Source organism: Eumetopias jubatus, unplaced genomic scaffold (genome assembly GCF_037043125.1).
Source record: "Eumetopias jubatus isolate StellerSeaLion01/CBP00866 unplaced genomic scaffold, mEumJub1_p1.0 scaffold_9, whole genome shotgun sequence".
Classification (NCBI taxonomy): domain Eukaryota; kingdom Metazoa; phylum Chordata; class Mammalia; order Carnivora; family Otariidae; genus Eumetopias; species Eumetopias jubatus.
In genome coordinates this window covers 30,766,314-30,783,465 of record NW_028274815.1, presented here as the reverse complement: position 1 = coordinate 30,783,465, position 17,152 = coordinate 30,766,314, and the positions used below count along the sequence as shown (strand labels likewise).

Genomic DNA, 17,152 nt, shown 5'->3' with positions numbered 1-17,152 from the left:
GGATACATCTGTTTTCCCCGAGCAGTAAAGGTTTTTGAGTCTGGGTTCTATACCCATCAAGAATGCCTTGGCTGTCCCTCTTTAGTTTGATTTTGATACTGCCGGGAAGGGCACACACAACTTATTTAATAGCCGCGTATTGAATAGAAGCCTACTAGGGAAATAATCCCACCTGGATTTGGCCAACCTTTAGAACAGGACTCTTTCCTGTTTTCCAAAAGGACCAGACCTAATCATAGGAATTAACAGCCCATTAAACTGGGAAAGCTTGAGGAACAACATGTAAAGACAGTAGCACGCTTACTTGGTAACGAACAGCTAACTGAAGTACGTATGAGGGTTTCTCTTAGAGTTCCTCTTAGAGTTCCTGGGCCAGTGTGGTCTGCAGACCTCTAATATTGGAATAATCAGTTGGTGAGTGTACCAAAACGAAAACCCCTGGCTCTATCCCAGAGATGCCACTTCACCAGTTGGCATGACACCAGGAATGCATTTTAATAAATACCCCAAATGATTCTGATGCACTGGTGGACAACCACTTAAGGAACAGCGGGTAAAAGTTTGAAGTATCTGGAACCAGAGATGCTCATAATTAAAATACCTGTGGTATGAAGAAGAGAAACAGAATGGGTACAATGTAAACCTTTCGTTTGGCTCATTCCTGGGTCCAGGCCTTTGTATCAACATTTCAAATGTACTGTCACACTGTGTGTAGCCAGTATGCACTCATATCGTGGTTTTGGTTTTGCAGTTGCTCCATTCCTTCAAATAACTGGATGAAATAAGTATGCCAGCATCTCACCATATACACCAAACACCATGAACGTATTTGTGTAAAACCTGTTGAGTATGAACTTGTGGTAATAAGTTACCACGTCAGTCTAGCCCCATGTGTAGAGGCAGGGCAGTGGCTTTGGCTCCGCAGACCAAGCCAGGGACTAGGGAATGGTGTCATTGGAGGGACACAGCAAGTCAGTCTGTAATCAATTTTTTTAACTCATTTTGAAATAATAATAGCTAATACTAAGCACTTACGTGCTGAGCATGATTCTAAGCCCTTTACGTGTATTATTTCATCTTTTCAACAACCTCATTTACAGATGAGGAGAAACGGCGGCGGGTACTAACCGACCCTCTGCCATGCTGAACGTGTACTCTGCACTGCCTCCTTAACCAAACAGGCACACCCCCTAAGATAGGTACTCTAAGCTCAGTAAATGTTCATGGATCACTAACAGGTTAGCTATAAGACCGTGGCTTTGAGAAACGAAAACCCTCAACCCTGTATTTCTGTGGATTGAACTGCCTTCTTAGCGGACTCACAGGTTTGGTTTGCCCCATATGCCCAAATCCACGTGTCTGATTTCATCTTTTCTCTTAGCAATTGATTTGATAAACAACCTACTTCAAGTGAAGATGAGAAAACGTTACAGTGTGGACAAATCTCTCAGTCATCCCTGGCTGCAGGTAAAAAAAACAAAACAAAACAAAACAAAAAACACCTTTCTCTCTCTCGTGATCCTCATTTGAGCGGTTTGTTGTAATTTGTCTTACTTAACGAAACCACTCTAAGATCAACAGATTCTCCTCGTCTTAGACTACTGTAAGTGTCTACAGTGATTAGTTTGTCCTGTGGCTGCATCTCTGGAGGTTTTGCAGTAAACCACTGAAATGCAGAACTGATAGGCAATTGAACTCCCATGAACTGAAAGCAGTGATTTAGCCTTTTTAGAGGACCTTATGTTTCATTTCACCTTTTTGTAAGATAAGCATCTTATTTTGTCAAACATATTTTATTTTAAAAACATCCACCAGAAGATTCACATTGCATTGATGAGATCAGAAATGCCATTTAAAATGTTTGGCTGAATTCCCCCAAAAGCTATTGCGTAGATTTGTCAAAAGATACTGCCAAACTTCAGAGTAAAGAGAAGCTTTAGAACTATTTTAAAGGGAGTAGGGGGTAGCATTAACTTCAAAACAAATGCAATCATAGTTAGTCTCCATGATTATTAAATTATCCTAGTAGTAGATTCTAAGTACTTTCCCCTATTTTGAGGAGTAAGGTGTGGGTATAAGGTCAGAGTATAGAACAGAATGTTTTAGTGATTATTATTAGCTATCTCAGAAGCCTCAGGTAATTTTTTTTTAGTTGTAGAAACTAGTTACTTCACTAGAGATTCTAAATTTGAAAAAGTATTTAATATTGCTAATTTAAATGTTACAAATGGAACTTACTGTATAGCAAGTACTTAGGAGTTTGGGTTGTCAATTTTGTGACTTGGGGTGCTAAGAAAAAAAAAGTTCACAGTATTTGTTTCTTTTACTTTTAAAATCACTTCATGTTTTTCCTATTTACTTTTAAAATCACTTCATGTTTTTCCTAGGACTATCAGACTTGGCTTGACCTTAGAGAATTTGAAACTCGCATCGGTGAACGTTACATTACACATGAAAGTGACGACGCCCGCTGGGAAATACATGCATACACCCACAATCTTGTGTACCCAAAGCACTTCATTATGGCTCCCAACCCAGATGATATGGAAGAAGATCCTTAATTATCAATGAGCTAACTTCAATAAGGAAGGATTTCATTTTATGGACTGATATTTTGCTGCACAACTGTTGTTTGTAGGTTGTCATCTGCAAGGGTGCAAAGACATGGGGAATATGATAAGGAATCAGTGACACCAGTACTGTAGTTCATAATGAGTAGGTACAAGAGGGGAAACTAATAAAAATATACAATGGAACCAAGATGAAGCTTTTCATAGCATAGCAATGACTGGTTTTTGTATTTTTTCCTAATTCTTCACTTTAGTACTATAGTGGCATTTAATTTATCTTCCCTTTCCTGTTCCATTATTTTTTAAAAAGGAGAAAAAGGAAAGCTTAGAGTCCAGCCATTGCAAATCTTGATCAAATCATGTAAGAGTTCTAACCAGGTGTGCATGTAAGAGATAACTGAGGAGGGGCCACCAGCACAAGGGTTCCTGTGAGGACTCTAAACATTTGTTTAACCACAGATGCACGAGGGGTTTTTCCTAGGAGCCTAGAAATGTTTCCTAGATGCTAGGCTGTTTTACCTTTTTTTTTTTTTTTAGGTCAGTCAAGAGTCCAAAACCATGATCCCTAACCTTTGGAGCTACATTCTTAATATGCTCTCTACAACATAAAAATTTAGTCCCCTTTTGTGAGTATGTTGGAACGGCCTCTAAGATAATTTGGGGCAGTTGGTGTCACAGAACCTGGAGGAGGGCCTGCTGGTCGGTCTGTCCCTCGCTCAGCCCCTCTGCTGTGTACTCACTTTCCCACTGTAGTGCCACCGCACGTTTCCAACGTTCAGTGAGTATAGATCTGAACTTGTATTACACAGTTTATCTTTACACAGAGTTCAGTAATTGGAGGAAGAAAATTATTAAAAGTAAGGCCAGTACAGGATCAATTAATGCTACGGAGAAGAACCACAAAAAGTGTATCCTTTTTTTCTTCCCTTAGGTTAGTGGAAGGCTTTACAGATATCTGGAATGTTTTTATATCAATTATTTTAAGCAGTTTGGGGGATGGGTGGGGTGGAGCATGAAACATTTATTTTATTCTTTCATTTGCTCTGCTGATATCATAGCCCTACCCTTATAATTTTTTTTTTAACATTTCAGCACCAGCAGCCCCCTAAAGAAGTGTTTCTCTACTCAGATACAATGTTTAAGAGGTTAGAATTTTTCATAGCTTTTAAAAAGTTACTAATGGTTTTCTCCCCCAAAAAAGTTTAAGCTTTGGGACCACCCACTTATTTAAAAAAACTAGTGGCTTTTTGTTTCTTCATTCCACAGTAATCACTTGTAAACTTTTTTTTTCCCCCAAAAAGCAAAAGATTTGGAGTCAGAAAATCCAGTCTTAAGTCTTGGCTCCAGTCTGTCTGAGCCTCAAGATCCTCAATCTATAAAATGACCATAATTCTTGCCTCTGCCTTCCTCACAATGCTGTTGTGAAGATGGGCTATGTATGAAGATACTTATACTCCACAAAGTGTGAACTATCATTGCCCCACTGAGTCTGAGGTAGCAAAAGAAAAGAATGTCCCTGGAGAGGGCTTGAGAGAGCCCTGAAGCTACTCCATTATTCAGGACTAAAAGTACTGTTGAGAAAGGAGCCCCCATGCAGTCTCCTCTGTTCTGAGCTCTTTTACTTACTTACCCTCACAGCAGCCACAGAGTGAGTTCATTATGGACTCCATCTCACAGATCAGGAAGATTAGCCAGCTGCAGAGGGTCACAGTATGTGGAGGTGAACCCCGGTGACACCCTGCCCCCACCCCAACCACCGTGCTGCACTTCCTACCCGTACAGATCGCCAGGAAACACTCAACAGTGTCTCTCAGTAGGTCATTCTGTGCGAATTTAAAAAATTTATCAAATTTTGCAAAACCTTTTAGGGATGACTTCCCCACATTTGTCCAAAGTAAGTCTGTTTATACCAGCGTGCTAAAATGGAGTAATTCTGAGTCCTGAGGCACCCTATTGTGGTTTTACTGCGTAAGGTGAAAATTAACTGGAACCATGTTTGCTATACTTACATAATCAAACTTTACAAGCCATGCAATTAATTGCACTCTTTTTGTTTGTGTTGTTGAATGCCTAAGAAGTTTTCTAAAAAAATTTGTAAAGGCACTGTCAGATAATTTGGAGTGGAGTCATTTACTCCAGATACTGTATAACCTGCATAACCTTTTTTTTGGTCTTGAAGTTGTTTTTGTATAAGAAATAATTGTTAGAAACATTGGATAATGTACAAAGTAGTCTATAATGACACTGTTCTGTACATTTTTATATTTTTTTGTTACATCCCACTTTTTTGTAAATATCCTCAAAAAGCTTGATAATAAAATGTATTTCCATATCACCATACTTTTCCATGTGAAAACCTGAGCTTATCTCTAATAGAGGTATCCAAAGAAAATTTTATTTGGTTGTGTTATTTTTCTAGGCCTTGGTAAAAGAATTATTTTGGAAATAGTATTTGTAAATGGAACTAATGCTATATTTAAAACACTGATTTTTTTTAACTACCTAAAATAAAAAACAACTCATTATTCAATTTTATATGAAATCTGAGGTAATTATCTGGAGGTCTTATTTCTTGGCATGAAAGTTTAGAATAATTGTAACTATAAATTATTCAACTATTGTAACTGCTACAAGACCTAAATAAGCCAAATGCCATTCAAAGTAAATTTTCTAGGTTTTAAGATACAAGGCATTGCCTGATTCCTCCCGTTAATTATAAAAACTATTAAATAATTGAGAGGGGCCAATGTTGGGCATTTTCATCTTCCAAAAAGTCTCCAAGTTTTTGAAAAATAAAATACGGAAAAAAATAAGGGTGACTACGAATGGCCCAAGGCAGGGCAGCATCTGAAAAATAAGCCCTCTATCTTCCTATTTACAGAATGCTAGTCCTGTTCTGAGTTAAGCCAAACAAGCAATAGAAAACGGAGAGTTGATCACTCTGCCAGTGAACTTCCAATACAGTTAAGCTATAAGTTCAAAACATACGTCTAATATTCTTTTCCTTTAATCTCACTGTAAATTTTTGTTGCCAATATAACAATTCCTCAGAAAGTATGTATCTGGTATTAATATAAATGTTCTATGAGCCAAAAAATGAGAACTTAAGAGAATGAAAACTTGACATTTATCTGAAAATGAGGGAGAATTAATTAGCTCAAATCAGAAAATATTCCTGCTACGTAGTCTACATTTACTCTCATATTTCAGGTACATGTTAGGTTTTTACTAGTTTTACTGGGACTTAAACTTTTTTTTAAGATTTTATTTATTTATCTTGAGAGATGGAGAGGGAGAATCCCAAGCAAACTCCACGCTGAGTACGGAGCCTGACGTGGGACTCGAGATCCCACAACCCCCAAGGCCATGACCTGAGTTGAAATCAAGAGTCAGACACTCCTCAGACTGAGCCACCAGGGCACCCCTAATTTTTTTTAATTATAAAATTCACAGAAGCAGAGGGTAAATATTTACCACAAAGGAGAACGATTTCCACCCTTTAAGCCCACTTCCACATTGGGATATTTAATAGTGATTACTGGGCATCCTTTCCTTACTTTTTATAAACAAGTAACTATCACAGAAAACAACCAGTCTGCACTAATACATTAATTTCTATGAAATTAGTTACAAGCATTTCTTTAAATGTAGCTTTTCCCCCAAGAAAAATGGAATCATAACTATAAAACATTCTCCACTATACTTTTTTCACTTACCACATTCTTAGAGATGGGTCAGAAAATATTGCTCTACCTCATTTTTTAAAAATATGTGGATTGTTCTATTTAATCCATTCTCTGTGAAAGGCCAGTTAGGTTTCTGGTTTTTGCTAAACCAATCAGTGTTCATGTTTACTTTTTCAAATAAAAATACAGCAACTAGCCTTATTAAAGGGCACTCAGTTTCTCAGTAACTTGTTTCATTAAGCTGAAAGCACACAATTGTGCCAAAAGCCAGACACAACCTTAAAAGATCAATATTTAGTTGTACTGTATGTAAGATGGGCTATTTTTATTGGCTATAAAGACAAAATATTGTAATACTTATTTTACCTGTGATATATGAAACATGTTCCCTTTATTTTGCTTTCTTAGGCAGACTTAGGGGTAAAACGTCCACACTGAGATCACCGCCAGGCAAGTTCACCAAACCCAGCCACAGGTGACACAGAGGGTTTTGACTGACATGCATTCATTGGATGGCTTCTACCATGAAGTCTCTGATGAGGTAGCAAGGCAAAAAAGTTAAATCTTTCTCCCATCTTCTTAGGATTCATCAACATATCATATCCCTGAAGTAACTGCTGCCTGGCTGGCTCATCTGATTTGTCTAAAAGAACCTGAAAAGGAAAGTAAAAAGAAGGATTCCTAGTTACATGCAGCAATGCTAATGACCATTGGCTACTCAGCAAAGCGGGCTTCAGATGGGATTTCTCATCACCTGCCTCAGAATCATGGGGTGCTTATTAAAAACATAACTTGTTAAGACCCAAACCTGTGGATTTGTATGTTTAACAAATATTCCCAGGTGGTTTGATCTACACTGAAGGGTTAAGATGTTTTCAGGACACTTCTAAAATTCATCCCCATAAACACAGTCAAGTTTTCTTACTGGATATGAACACTATTCAAAAGTCTTCATTCTGGCTTGTGTGGAGATGCAGGGGCATGCACGGCAGCCCCACCCCAGGCAGCCCAGCTGCACCAGGCCCTATGCTACTAGAAAGACTACAATACCCAGGGCCTGCTGACCGAGAAGAGCACTGAGGCCCCGGGGCGGGGGATGTATTATTTGAAACATTTTTGTGAAATACTACAAAATTAAAATATTTAATGATCGTGAAATAAATCATTACCTTCAGCCGGACATCAATGCCCATATTTTTTAAAAACATCTGTTGTCTTACTGGCCCCAGAGAAGCTACTTGTCCCTCTGCCATTCTGCGCAGATAACTGAAGTCCACATCGGCTGTGAGGTCCGCTGTTCCTGGGGCAGTCAGGACGTCATGGAGCTTGTGGCCACAAAACCCCTTAAACATAATTTGTAATTTTTAAAATGATGAGTTTTTGTCCCTTTGTGGTTATCATTATCAAGATTAAAGAAATGCTATCATTTTAGTACATTTTACATAACTCTTAGAAAGAAAAACATAGCCTAAGTCAGTGGTTTACAAACTCTTTATATATAGTAGCACCCTTCCCTCAAATGAGATGCTATGTGGAAAATCCAATATAAAGGGTGACACTGGAGTGCCTGAGAACGGCTGCCTTTCACATTTCATTACTGCTTGTGGTGATGAAGTAGAGATCCCATCGGAGACCCCATCAGTTCTCCATGTAAGTTAACTTGTTTCTTACTAGAATCAAGCTAAATTTTCACCAGACTCTAGATGGTGTTTGACAAGGTGTATCCATCAACTACGTGCATCAGAATCACCTGAGACCATGTTACTGCGCTCTGCCCAGACCTACTGAATCAGAATCCTGGAGGTAAAACTAGGGAATCAGCCTTTTTAAAAAAAACTCCAGGGTTTTTTTTCTTTAGTTACAATAAAATCAGAAATTGAGAACCACAGATCTAGAAAATGACTAATAGTAGTATACAGTTAAATGTATTCCAATTAAAGTATATTGAACACAATTGATAACAAAGGATGTGGGGTGCCTGGGTGGCTCAGTCGTTAAGCGTCTGCTTTCGGCTCAGGTCATGACCCCAGGGTCCTGGGATCGAGCCCCACATCGGGCTCCCTGCTAGGCAGGAAGCCTGCTTCTCCCTCTCCCACTCCCCCTGCTTGTGTTCCTGCTCTCACTCTCTCTCTGTCAAATAAATAAAATCTTCTAAAAAATTAAAAAAAAAAAGATGCTTAGGAAGAATTAAAGAATAATTCTAGAAAGGAAAAAAGATTGAAAATATGATAGGAAAAGTCTGATCATAGTAGCTAGATCAAATCTGCAAATCTTCCATATGTATTATTTGGATGCTAAGTAGGATCTATGCAGACCTAGGTTCCGCAGCTGAAGAACAGACGATTCAGACCCTGCTCCAAGCCCACTCTGGACAGTGAGATCCTATGGTTTAGGGCAATTATAATAATATGAATTAATATTCATTACAAATAATGTAAAATTAGAAGGCTAGGCACTATAGAAACCAAAGGTAAAGATCTTCAATGAGCTTCAAACCTAACAACTTAGTAGATGATACCAATGAACTTATGGTAAGTCATGTTACTGAGTCATACATACTCTGAAGGTATCTGTCTTCGTTCCGTCATGACCATAATCGGCAATTAGTGCAGCCCCTCCAGTTAGCGCGATGCGCTGAGAAAGCTCCTGAACGATAATGCCAGCCTCAGGACACACTTCCACGTGGTCCCTCATTTCATCACGCTAGTAAGGGAACAGGTGAATCAAAATGCAGCACTGAAAAGAACAGCTTCCTTAGGGTTTTTCTACAATGAGCATTTCTTAGTTACAATAAAAATAAATTCCCTCGCAATGTGTATTATGTTGTCTACGCTCAACCTTTCACAGGACATCCTTTTTATTACACAGAATTACCTACTGCTTTGATGCCGTTTACTATGTTTACAGACATTTTAATTTTAATCCCTTTTATAAAAAGGCATATGCTCTCCCAAACTCCTAGATGACCAACATTATCATTTTATTTATAGTGATATTACTCTCATAATTCATATAAATAATTTCCCTGGGTTAAATGTGTGGGGAAGGAATTTTTGTCTGCCTAGAACAGTGCCTGGCAAATAACACTCAAAAATTTGTGCTGGAAGAGCAAATGATACAAAACCCAATATAACAGACCCTAGCAAGCAAGTATATTATGATACCTTCTGCTGGGGCAAAAGGTATTCCAGTGATACACCCTCTATTTAGAAACCTCAGCTTATAAACTTGCAATGTACCTGAGGCCCTAATTTTCCAAGGTGTTCAACTATCTATAAAAGGGTCCTCAGTTAAGTACCTATTAATCTAAAAAGTGAAATGACAGTATTATAACTTGTCAATTGGTACATAGGAAATTTCCTAATCTCTGAGAAAATGGGAAAAAACTTTTTTCTTCATTATGAAAATATACAGTACCTTTTGCTCCTTCCTAACCCAGTACCTTTTGCTCCTTCCTATTAAAAATGAAGTACTGGGACGCCTGGGTGACTCAGTCGGTTAAGTGTCTGCCTTCAGCTCAGGTCATGATCTCAGGGTCCTGGGATGGAGCCCTCCGTCGGGCTCCCGGCTCAGCAGGGAGTTGGCTTGAGGATTCCCTCTCTCCCCCTTCCCCTCCCCCCCCCCTCGCACAGGCTCATGTGCTAAAATAAATAAATCTTTAATAAAAAAAAAAAAAACAGAAGAAGTAACCTGCCCTGATCTTGCCTATAATGGCACAGACCTAAGAGGTATGGAGTCACACACACTTAGCTCTTGAGCCTCTGCTCTTCCTACTACTTAAAACTAGAAACAAGTTAAACTCTCAGAGTGTTTCCTCATTCTGTATCTACTAGGCTTATTGGGAAGATTAAATCAAACAATAAACTACTTAGCCCCCAGTTCTATTAAATAAATTACTGTGGTTGAGCTGTAAAAATCATGAGGTTAGCCACTTCAGGCATAAGCTGACATACCCCAGCATATGGTGCTGACTTTCTTACCATCTTAGACCACTCTTCAAGATGGCAGATTGTTACCACTCGCCCCATCCAAATGAGAGGGAAAATCATCACTCTCTCTTTCATAAGTGAGTACTACCGAAGTCAAGAACTAAAAACAATCACATCTCCCAGGGCCAGCGAGTCAGCTCTTGGTAGCTATGAATTTGCTTGTCATTCGGGTAAAACTGGGTAGCCAGAATATGAAAAAATAGAAATGCTCACAAGTACTCAGACTGATATTTTTAACTTATGCTCTGCAAAAAAACCTTAATTGATAGGTTTATTTTTAAAAGCTCCTATGCTAGGGCACCTGGGTGGCTCAGTCTGTTAAGCGGCTACCTGAGCATGATCCCCAGGGTCCTGAGATTGAGTCCCAAAACAGGCTTCTTGCTCAGTGGGGAGACTACATTTTCCTCTGCCTGCCTCTCTTTCTCTGACAAATAAATAAAATCTTTAAAAAAAAAAAAAAAGCTCCAGTGCTTTTGAAGCGAATTACTTCTGAGGAAGAAGTTCTTAGTTATGGTCCAGAAAGTAGACCTTTTTAAAACAGGCAATCTATTCTGTTCAGATGACCTTCACTGAATTATGTTCCTGTAGGTCATACAGAGGTTATTCAGGTCCAGTAAGATTCTTGCAGGTAGAATGTTAAAACATAAGGAGCATGGGGATTTTGTATAATGAGAAATAATGGGAAAAAAGTGATTTACCGCTGTAATTAAAGCTTAGTAAAACAAATGAAGTAACTTGATAAGAAAATGAATGGGTTTTTTTTTTTCTTTTTTTTAAAGAGAGCAGGGTGGGAGGGGCAGGGGGGTGGAGCAAGGATACAGAATCTTAAGGAGACTCCACGCCAGTGCATGAGCCTGATGCTGGGCTCAATCTCACAACCCTGAGATCATGACCTGAGCCAAAATTAAAAGTCAGATGCTTAACCAACTGAGCTGCCCAGTCACCGCATCTAAAGAAGTTTCTAAAATCTGTAAAATGCCCTTTCTCATACTAGTCAGTGTATATCTTATAAAAAGTGATCTTTCAAGAGAAATTAAGCATGTTTTACATAGTTGGGATATACTTTTTTTAAAAAAAGAGAATGGATTGCTCATTCAGAATGAAAACCCCATATACTTATATGTAATTTGCATTAGAGTAATATGTAGATTCTTAGAAAGGTTTCATGAATTTCACTTTTTTATTGTTAAAAGGCCAGGCTATCAACAAAGTCCCCAAATATATATATAATGTCATGACTGAATTTCGGCAAGAATAATCTTATTTATTTCACCTATCTATATTTAAAATATTTTTTGTTAGTTTTGAAAATATGTATTAGTTAAAGTTATATTTTTAGGTTATGAGACAAGGCTTTCATAACTATTTGAACTCTTACAGTAAGAATGTTTTAATACAGGCTATTGTCACCTTATTTTTTTTTAAGATTTTATTTATTTGAGGGAAGAGAACATGAGCAGGGGGAGGAGAGGGGAGAGGGAGAAACAGACTTCCAGCTGAGCAGGGAGCCCAATGCGGGGCTCAATCCCAAGTCCTGGATCATGACCTGAGCCAAAGGCAGATACTTAACTGACTGAGCCACCCAAGTGCCCCTAATATAGGCTATAGTCACTTTAGATGAAAAATTACTGCAGCTTCTGTTTTTCTTCATTATTACTTGAAGCTGTTAGTTAATTTAGTTGCAAAGATATTTTTTCTCTGTCTAGAGGTAGATATTTTGCCATATGGATATTTATTGTCTGTAACTATATTTATACATATAAGACTTGATACTATAGCTGTAAGCTATTAAAAATTATCACCATTCTTTAAAAGATTTTAAAAAATAAAAATAAATAAAACAGGCAATCTAAAGCCCAAACATTCCTGACAAGTATAGGGTTTTTTGAACCCCTTAACATGACCCCAAGATAGAAAGGCTCTTATGATTATTCCTTGAGGTCAATAGAATGCAGCAGTAAATGTACCATTCTGGCAGTCTAGAATCAAACTTAATCAAACTAATAAAGTTGTTTTGAGAATTAAATGAGAAAATTCAGAGTAATACATACAAAGTGCTCAATAAATAGTTGTTTTCACAGACTTCAAGCTCTTCCGGTCAGGTAGACAATACTCTGACTGTGTCACAGGGAACTGAGGGAAAGGGAGAAGGTAAGGGACTTGCTTGAGTAAGCGCTTACTAACTTCCTTCTCACATTACATTCAGGTCACGCAGTCCAGAGATGATCTGAACCAGGCTCCTGATTCGAGATCCTCTGCACTTTTCACTATTAATAAAAAGCACCTCACATGTTATGAGCAACTCTCCCCTTGCCCCTGTCAAGGAACGCTAAAACAGGAACTCAGAAAATAAGACTATGAAGATTTGGTTGACAATAAACTAAGAAGAAAAAACTTCCTACTTGTATGAAGACTTCTGCTGGTGTGACACAAGGTGCCAAAACAAACCGCAGCTTATCAGAAACTTGTGGATCGATATCAATGAATACTTCTCGCCATCCTTGTGGGGTTTTCTAAACACAAAATAATGCATAAAAACAAATTTTTACCAGTTTTTTTTTTCTCAGAATTGCCTCTAACTAAAAATAACCATTTTTCTCCCCCTACCATGTATGACAGATGACTAACATTTACAGAGTACTTTACTACTGAAAATTATTTCAAGGCAATACTTGAAGGCGCAAACTACTAGTGTTGGCTGGATAAGAGGCAGAGCCGTAGGGATAAAATGAGCGTGTGGCAAGTGCTCCCAATAATGGAGAACAGACTGTGAAGGATGAATTGGAAGCTTCTGCTAACAAATCAATACATGCTCTTAGCCTCAGACACTACGGTGCACATACATTACCACCAAATTTTAAATCTGCTCACTTCAACTTCAGTGAGGAAACATTTTAATCTTTGGATATTAAAACTATTTGCTAAAATGTAACCCTTCCTTGTACTTTAGCCATTTACCATCTTATATCTGCGCACATATTTTAAGCATTCTTACTAGTTATCCTAAGAGAATGAAGGTTCTACTTAATACTTCACTTTTGCTTTTCAATTATTTCTATTCATCAGAATTCCAAATGTAGTTAACTTCAACAATAACTTCAACAACCATAAATGTTTTTTCTTACAACATAAGGCCCTTTGTTATTCAATTAATGACTTTATCCCATCAATACCTGAAACTTATGCACAGGAAGGACATCAAAAAATTCATGTGCTAGATAAAAGCTGTGTCCTATTTAAAAACAGAAGAAAAAAACTGTTTCAGCATTTTTAAGGCAATACTTGATTCATTCTTTTGAACACTAACAAAAAGAAAATGCCTGGTTCTTTGTGTAGGAACCTGTGGTGCTTGCACAGCCATCTCTACAGAGAATCATCCACCTCATTCACATCTTCACCTACTCTGCAGAACAGACAAAAGAACGTTACTGTTCTTATTTCCCACACAGCAGGATCAGACAGGTAGGCTGTCTCAACTATCAGTTTAAACTTTTATCCCTCACCAGGCATGAAAGAAATCAGAACTCAAATTGGTTAGCTCAAAGAGGCCTTGAACTTGCTAAAATCCTCTGAGACAGCTGAGCCCAGGGCTGGCTGAAGTGGCTTCCCCGAGAGCAGAGCACCCCTGCAGGTGTGAGCAGGGACTCATCAACACAGGACCCCTGTCCGGTGCAGGGATTTTCCATCCCCCCAAAAGGCCAGCAAGAATGTTCAAAAGATGAGACAGTTAAACTAAACCCACTTAACACTGCTTCTGTCAGGCCCCACTGCCTGGGGCTGCTTCAGCATCAGTACTTTTTAGGGGTCAGGAAAAACTAAAAGGTACAACAGAGATCGACACTGTCATTTTTGCAAAACCACAGGAAATTCATCGCTCCTATTGTTAGCCATGTTATTTTCTAATACAATGCTCTTTTCGAGAAAAGGATTCGCTCTTCCCTATGAGTAAGGGACCTGGCAGCACTAACTCAATCTATTAGCGTGTCCTCCGTGGCTCTGGTCACCTATCATTGCTGGGATGGGATGCGATCAAAATGATTTCATTACGTCGTGTAAAAGAATTACCTTTTGGAACATCATGCAGATCTCGGTACCACGAGATTGGAATCCCAGATTTTGTAACGCCTTTCATATATACAGGGGATCCAGCATTTCGCTCTAGTGGGATCTTCTCTTCAGTCAGGGTTAATGCTTGAATCTCACTCAATTTTCTGCTCACCTCTACCAGATGTATGGAAATATCACAGTTTTTTAGCACAGATCCAAGCTGACTGAACACCTAAAGACAAAAAAAGGGAAAAATACAAGTGTTGAGTAGATTTGGGGTTTTTCTAACCATTTACCTTAATTTGCTCATGTTACAGGAATAACATTTGGTTTTAGAGGAATTTGTTCTTCACACAAACCACTCTCCAGCAGTCTATGAGAATCATAACCTATCCATTATCATACATTGTCCACATAAGAGATGAACAGTACACAATTTGGTTTCCTAATGATAAAAATTAGATTGACTAATAAAAGAAAATTAAAGTTTAACATCCAATAAATAAGCAGATTAAGGGATCTGAAAAGAGAACAAGAAAATAAATTGTATATATACCCTTGATTTTATAAAGCTGCTATGTCTATGAAATAATCTCATCTTTGAGATGTTTAAACTGTATCCTCAGGAAATAAAATTCAAGTGGCTCTAAAAACTTGACAGTTTAACTTGGTAATTCTTTCACATTTTTAATTTTTTCTTAGCCACACACATTTTTATAACTGTTGTAAACATGAGGAAAAAAGGAATATACTAATACTTTATCAATATTTTAATGCTCAAAATTCAATGCCAAAGCATAAAGTACATCAATAGTATTTGTCATCTGAATTTAATTTTCATTGGTGATTTGCCTCCTGCTTTGGAGATCCGAATATGCTGGTATAGGCTGATAATAAGGACAAGATGATTTTTCCAAATTTTGTTTTGAAATGAAACTACAAATAGAAAAACTTCCCAAGAGAAAAATCCTTCAGAAATTATGATCAAGAAATGAAAACAAGTCTGCAAATATGTCTTTGTCTATTTTCTTAACATTCCTTTAAATTCTTTGGCTTTTTAAGGTTCTTAGGACTGGATCTAGGGAAGCATCCTTTATACATTTTAAGAGCTGTGGGCTTGATTTTTAAAGTACTTGAAACAAGATGGTATTATTTGAGAACCTTATCAAATATTTTATATTCAAATGACTTTGCCAATTTAAAGAGATATAAAATAGAGCCCCGGAAACCTAAATCAGTGGTTGGTTTCTTTTACCTCCCAAATATGATATAATCAAGGTTGTCAGATTTATAAATTAAAAGCCTTCGATTCCTAATTTCAAGCAAAAATCATACAGCATCAAGACATTTAAATGTATACTGAATATGTGTTTTATTTTATACACTTATGATAAACTAAAAAAGACCAATGGATTCCAAAACAGTATAACAACAAAAGTTTAATACAAGTACTTATCATGTACTTCAAACATTCCTTTTTAATGTTTTTAGAAAATCTTAGGTAGAATGGAAGAAAGAACAATACATGGAAAAATACCAACTATCTCTGATTAAAGGAGAGTGACCTGACCCTTCCCATTGAAGCCCCCATGTCCTCCCTCACCATCAAAGGTCACCACCGTTCTCAATCTGGAATTTATAATTTCCCACTTTTTCTTTATAAATGTTACTGAACATGTTTGTATCACCAAACACATACTGTCTAATGCTATTTGGGGATTTTATATAATACAATCATAGGATATGAATTCTTGTACAAATTGCTGTTTTCACTCAACATTTGCTGAGTTTCATCTGAATATCGTGCATTCTGCTGTGATTTCATGCATTTGCACAACGCTTGCCATTCCACTGTATGACTGTACCACAATTTATTGATTTATTTTCCCACTGATAGTCGTCTGGGTTGTTTCCAGTTTTTTGGCTATTCTAAACAATGCTGTCTTCTCGTACATGTATCCTGGTACAGATATGCACTCATTCCCATAGGGCATACACCTAGCAGTAAAACTGCTGGGTCATACAGTATAAGAACTTTGACGTTGGCAGATGATGCCCAATAAGCACTTCAAAGTGCTTACGCCAAATTACACGCTTACAGTGTATGAGAGTCCCCAGCGTGCCACATCTCCCCATCCTCACCAACCCTTGGTGCTGCCAAATCTTCACATTTTGAGGGTATAGTAGTATCTCACTGTGATTTTATCTTTCATTTCCCTGACTCCCAACCAGTCGGAGCATTTTTTTGGTTTTTCATGACCATGTAGATTTCCTCTTTCATGGTGGGCCTGTTCACATCTTTAGCCTGACTTTTCTACTGAGTTATATGCCACCACCTAACAACTGAAAGGAATTCTTTATTCTAACTACCAGTTCTTTGTTGGTTATATGTGTTGCAAATAACTCCTCCCACTCTGTGGCTTGTCTTGTTCCTCTCTTTACAGTGTCTCTGAAGAACAGAAGTTCCTAATTTCTTTAAAGAACAAAAAATTTGGGACACCTGGGTGGCTCAGTGGTTAAGCGTCTGCCTTCAGCTCAGGTCATGATCCCAGGGTCCTGGGATCGAGCCCCACATCGAGCTCCTCGCTCAGCGGAGAGCCTGCTTCTCCCTCTGCCTGCTGCACCCCCTGCTTGTGCTCTCTGACAAATAAATAAAATCTTAAAAAAATTCTTTAATGTAGTTGAAATTATCCTTCTATTCATCTTCTCCTTTATGGCTTCTGCTTTTTATATAATTCAAAAACTCTTTTCCTACCTAGAAGATAAATATACTCTCCATAATGTCTTCTAAATGTTCTAAACTTTTACCATTCACATTCTCTCCCACCCTCATTTTTTAGATTACAAACAGACAACAACA

At 37.9% G+C, this 17,152-nt stretch overlaps 2 protein-coding genes across 6 annotated transcripts in view; one reads left to right on the top strand and one right to left on the bottom strand.

Moving 5' to 3' along the window:
- Positions 1-4,910, top strand: part of PRKD3 (protein kinase D3) — an 84,396-nt gene extending 79,486 nt beyond the window's left edge. For both annotated transcript variants that reach the window (XM_028117158.2, XM_028117157.2), the window contains 2 exons: positions 1,382-1,467; positions 2,388-4,910. In XM_028117158.2, the coding sequence (XP_027972959.1) occupies positions 1,382-1,467; positions 2,388-2,561 (260 nt within the window). In that variant the 3' untranslated portion in view covers positions 2,562-4,910. The remainder of the gene's footprint in view (positions 1-1,381; positions 1,468-2,387) is intronic.
- NDUFAF7 (NADH:ubiquinone oxidoreductase complex assembly factor 7) overlaps positions 1-17,152 on the bottom strand; it is a 39,196-nt gene that overhangs the window by 1,505 nt on the left and 20,539 nt on the right. For 3 of the 4 annotated variants that reach the window (XM_088026392.1, XM_088026393.1, XM_088026395.1), the window contains 6 exons: positions 14,311-14,524; positions 13,419-13,477; positions 12,648-12,758; positions 8,816-8,959; positions 7,426-7,599; positions 6,623-6,909 (listed from right to left, as the gene is read on the bottom strand). In XM_088026392.1, the coding sequence (XP_087882518.1) occupies positions 6,697-6,909; positions 7,426-7,599; positions 8,816-8,959; positions 12,648-12,758; positions 13,419-13,477; positions 14,311-14,524 (915 nt within the window). In that variant the 3' untranslated portion in view covers positions 6,623-6,696. The remainder of the gene's footprint in view (positions 1-6,622; positions 6,910-7,425; positions 7,600-8,815; positions 8,960-12,647; positions 12,759-13,418; positions 13,478-14,310; positions 14,525-17,152) is intronic. The other variant, XM_088026394.1, reaches the window with a different exon arrangement.